The following is a 3,653-nucleotide window of genomic DNA, read 5'->3' as shown; positions in this document are numbered from 1 at the left end:
TAGTAGGCGTTCAGGTACTGGATCTGCAGCCGGGCACCACAGAGGGCTGCGGGGGGCTGCCCCAGGCCCCTGCCCCGCTCCGTGCCCACCTTGCCCCCTCCCGTTAGCCCAACTCCATCCAGATGCTCCACACCCTGGCCCCTCCACAGTGCCTGGCCCCACACATTGTCCCTCTCCACCCATCTCTGCCTGGCTCTGTTTACTCACCCTGACCCTGTTGCAGTCATGGTCTCCCACCACGTCCACCCCCCAGCTCCCTTGGCGCCCCCTCCGTGCCCCAGCCCCCCGTCCTGAGCACCCCTGTACCTGTTCCAGTGACAGTAGGTCGAGGTCGATGAGGTTGCGGTCGTAGGGCACCAGGGACACCACCTCGAAGGTCAGGAAGGGCTCCTCCCCGCTCTGGTGCTGCCACAGAGAGACGGCAGTAGGTTCCCCCAGCCCTGGGGGTGCCCCAACCCCAGCTTGATGCCGCCCCCTGAGCGCTGTGTCCCCCCCAGCCCCACTGAGCTACCTTGGTCTCTGCCTCCACCACGAGGGCGACGTCCTCAATGCGGATCCCGAACTCGCCGTCCCGGTAGCACCCGGGCTCTGGGGTTCAGGGAAGGTGCCTGGTGGGTCCTGAACCCCACCAACTCATCGTGCCCATCTCACCCACCCCATAGAGGCCGGATGTGGCCCCTGAGCAGGGCTGAGAGCTGAGAGCTGCTGCGTCCTGCCCTGGCCAGCCCCAGGAGCCCGAGGCAGGGGCGGGGGCAGCGGGCACGTACCGATGGAGGTGAACATGCCGGCTGTCAGAGGCACGTTGTTGGACTGGAAACCCACAGGCCCTGCAAGGGACACGGAGAGGGTGACAGCTCCTGGGGACAGCGTGCGCCACAGGAACACCCCGACAAGGACCAAGGTGTCACCGTGGCAAGCACCACGTGGCCACCACGGCAAGGACCGTGGGGCCACCCTGGCAAGAACTGCAGCGTCCTGCAGGTGTGGGACACCTGCTGGCAGTAAGAGGCTCAGCTGGGCTATGAGAAGCCCCAGAGCAGCCCCTCTCCTCATCCCTGTCCCCAGCACCGGTGCTGCAGCACATACACTCATGGACCGAGAGGAAGTTGCCGATGCCGTGGCCGGTCCCGTGGCCGTAGTTGAGTCCCACATCCCAGAGTGCCCGGCGGGCAAAGGACTCCACTGTTCTCCCTGGGGAATGACAAGGCAGGGTGGGGGGCAGCGAACCAGTGAGGACCCCCTTGCCCTCCTCCTCCTCATGCCTGGGGGTCCTAGGCAGGGCTCAGCACCCACCTGCCGTGTTGGGTGGGAAGATGAGGCGGGACAGGTCGATGTTCCCCATCAGCACACGGGTGTAGGCTTCCTATCAGGGGCACGGCAAGGTGGGTGAGGGGGATGCCCAGACCCTCTGCCCTGGGCACACCCAGCCCTGGTGGTGACCTTGGTGCTGGGCTGGTACCTTCTGGAGTGGAGTGGGGACACCCCAGTGCACTGTCCGTGTGATGTCCGTTGTCCCGTCCCTGTGAGGGGGTGATGTCACCAGGGTGATGCTGGCTTTGGGAGCCACCACCCTGTCCTGGGGGCACGGGGAGGGGCTGAGGGGTCCTTGTTAAGGGCTACCCACAGATATTGGCCTCCGGTGTCCAGAAGGTACATCTCATCCACAGACAGCACCCGGCTGCTCCCGTTGGAGGGGCTGTGACAGGAGGGGGGGGTGTCAGAGTCCCACTCCCACCTGTGCTGCTGGCCCAGCCAGGGCTGAGCTGTACCTGTAGTGGGCCAGTGCCGCGTTGAGCCCGCTGGCCGAGATGGACTGGAAGCTGGGCCCACAGCTGTACTCCTGGGCCCTGGAAGGCAGCAGGGAGGGGGATGCTGGGGGTCCCCAGCTGCCCGACCCTGGGCAGGGGGATCCACAGGGGCAGCACTGACTGGCGGAGGGCATCGATGTGCTGGGCTGCTGTAAACTCATCCACTTGCCCCTGGGGGACCATCTTCTCCAGCCACAGCAGGTATTGGATGACAGCCACTGCATCCCGAACCTGAGGGTGGAATCAGGAGGCAGGGGGACAGTAGCACCCCACTTCCCACCCCAGCTTCCCCCTGCTTCTTCTTCGGGCTGACAGGACAGGGACAACCCTTAATAGGGGTGGGGACAGTGTCCCAAATCGGGGGGAGAGACAGGTAGCAATTGAATCAGGAATGGAAACTGGGGCAGGAAGGCAGAGATGGAGTGTCCTGCTGCAGACAGCCCTTACGTGAGCAGCGCGCAGCAGCTCCTGCTCCTTGGTGTTCTTCACAGCCTTGGCCAGCATGACAGGGGAGTAGCTGTCCTCCAGCAGCTTCTCCTGCAAGGGCAGGCTGGGGGGTGGCATGGCCAGGCATGGCCACCCACCCCCATGCCCCAGGGATGGCCATGGCCTGGCAGGAGCCACCTGGCCCATGGCGATGACCCACCTGGGGGATGGTGCTGTAGAGCCCATACGTGGTGTACTCAGTGCCCACCCAGACCGTGACGTTGCCCTGGACGTAGCGGGTGAGGTGGGCTTGTGCCTGCCTGCAGGGCAGCAGCTCCACACACAGCAGCCCCGGGCACTGTGCCCGCAGGGACTGCCGTGCCTCTGGAGACAGGCGCCAGTCGTCCAGGAAGAGGCTGGGGAAGGGCATGGGATGGGATGGACAGAGCCAGATTGGTCCCCCCGCTCTGCCCAGCTGTGTGGGTCACATCGGTGGAGAGGAGGGGGCCAGAGGGGATGCAGGATGGGAATAGGGGTCAGTGTTAGGCTGGGCTTGGAGGAAGGGTGCACCTCAGGATGGGCTAGGAAGGAGCTGGACCTGGGAGAGGTGCAGGGCTTGGAGGGGACACAGAATGGGGCTGGGCACTGCAGGACATGGCAAGCTCTGGGGAAGGGGGCAGTGGGGCCAGAGGAGGGTCCTGTGGGTGCTGGCCCTGGAAGGGAAGGGGGTGGGTGCCGACCCCCCCTCCGTGCCCCCTTCCCTGCAGAGAGGTGCTGCTCACCTTATGTCAGTGCTGGTCAGCAGGGTGTAGGAATAGAAGACAGGGTTGTAGGGGATGTCATTCCCGCGGAGGTTGAAGAGCCCTGTGGGGAATGAGACCTCTGAGCCCAAACCTGCTGGCTGCACTCCCACCCCTGGCCTCGGAGCCCATGGCACCCACCACAGCATCCCCTGGTCTCCCCCAGGCCCCATGGTACCCACAGGCCGTCTCCTCCAGCCCCGCCAGCAGCACGGCCGTGGGGCGCCGCGTGTGCTGCTCCATCTGCCGCCGGATCCCGGACACCTTCTCCTGCCAGCTGCTCCCTGAGAGGGCAGCAAGTGGCTGCCTGGGCTCAGGGACCCCCACAGCACCCAGGGCTGGGGGCAGCCCTGGGCCAGCACCTTCCAGTGGCCTCAGAAGGACAGGGCCATACCAGTGAACGCTTCTGGAAGGCTGTAGATCTTTCCGGAGGCATTGGGGGGTCTCTGGTCACCCCACACTTGATCCACAAGGTTGGTCTGAGTGGGGAGCAGGGTCCTGCCAGAGCCCTGCAGAGCTTGACTGTAGCTGTTCCAGGTGTCTGTGGGGTGGACAGCCCATGGCTGGGGGTCCTGGTGAATCCCCACCCAGTCAGTGCCCCCAGGGCCATCCGGAGCAA

At 65.3% G+C, this 3,653-nt stretch overlaps 1 protein-coding gene across 1 annotated transcript in view; it reads right to left on the bottom strand.

Moving 5' to 3' along the window:
* XPNPEP2 (X-prolyl aminopeptidase (aminopeptidase P) 2, membrane-bound) overlaps positions 1–3,653 on the bottom strand; it is a 23,352-nt gene that overhangs the window by 6,406 nt on the left and 13,293 nt on the right. Inside the window, exons 2-16 of the mRNA XM_010003465.1 lie at positions 3,429–3,575; positions 3,217–3,318; positions 3,017–3,098; positions 2,455–2,650; positions 2,256–2,345; positions 1,930–2,039; positions 1,770–1,847; positions 1,625–1,696; positions 1,460–1,520; positions 1,294–1,363; positions 1,087–1,191; positions 768–827; positions 512–588; positions 307–390; positions 1–23 (exon numbers count right to left, since the gene is read on the bottom strand). Of these exons, the coding sequence (XP_010001767.1) occupies positions 1–23; positions 307–390; positions 512–588; positions 768–827; positions 1,087–1,191; positions 1,294–1,363; positions 1,460–1,520; positions 1,625–1,696; positions 1,770–1,847; positions 1,930–2,039; positions 2,256–2,345; positions 2,455–2,650; positions 3,017–3,098; positions 3,217–3,318; positions 3,429–3,575 (1,357 nt within the window). The remainder of the gene's footprint in view (positions 24–306; positions 391–511; positions 589–767; positions 828–1,086; positions 1,192–1,293; positions 1,364–1,459; positions 1,521–1,624; positions 1,697–1,769; positions 1,848–1,929; positions 2,040–2,255; positions 2,346–2,454; positions 2,651–3,016; positions 3,099–3,216; positions 3,319–3,428; positions 3,576–3,653) is intronic.

Source organism: Chaetura pelagica, unplaced genomic scaffold, assembly GCF_000747805.2.
Source record: "Chaetura pelagica isolate M959 unplaced genomic scaffold, ChaPel_1.0 scaffold938, whole genome shotgun sequence".
Classification (NCBI taxonomy): domain Eukaryota; kingdom Metazoa; phylum Chordata; class Aves; order Apodiformes; family Apodidae; genus Chaetura; species Chaetura pelagica.
This window is presented reverse-complemented; position numbering and strand designations above follow the sequence as displayed.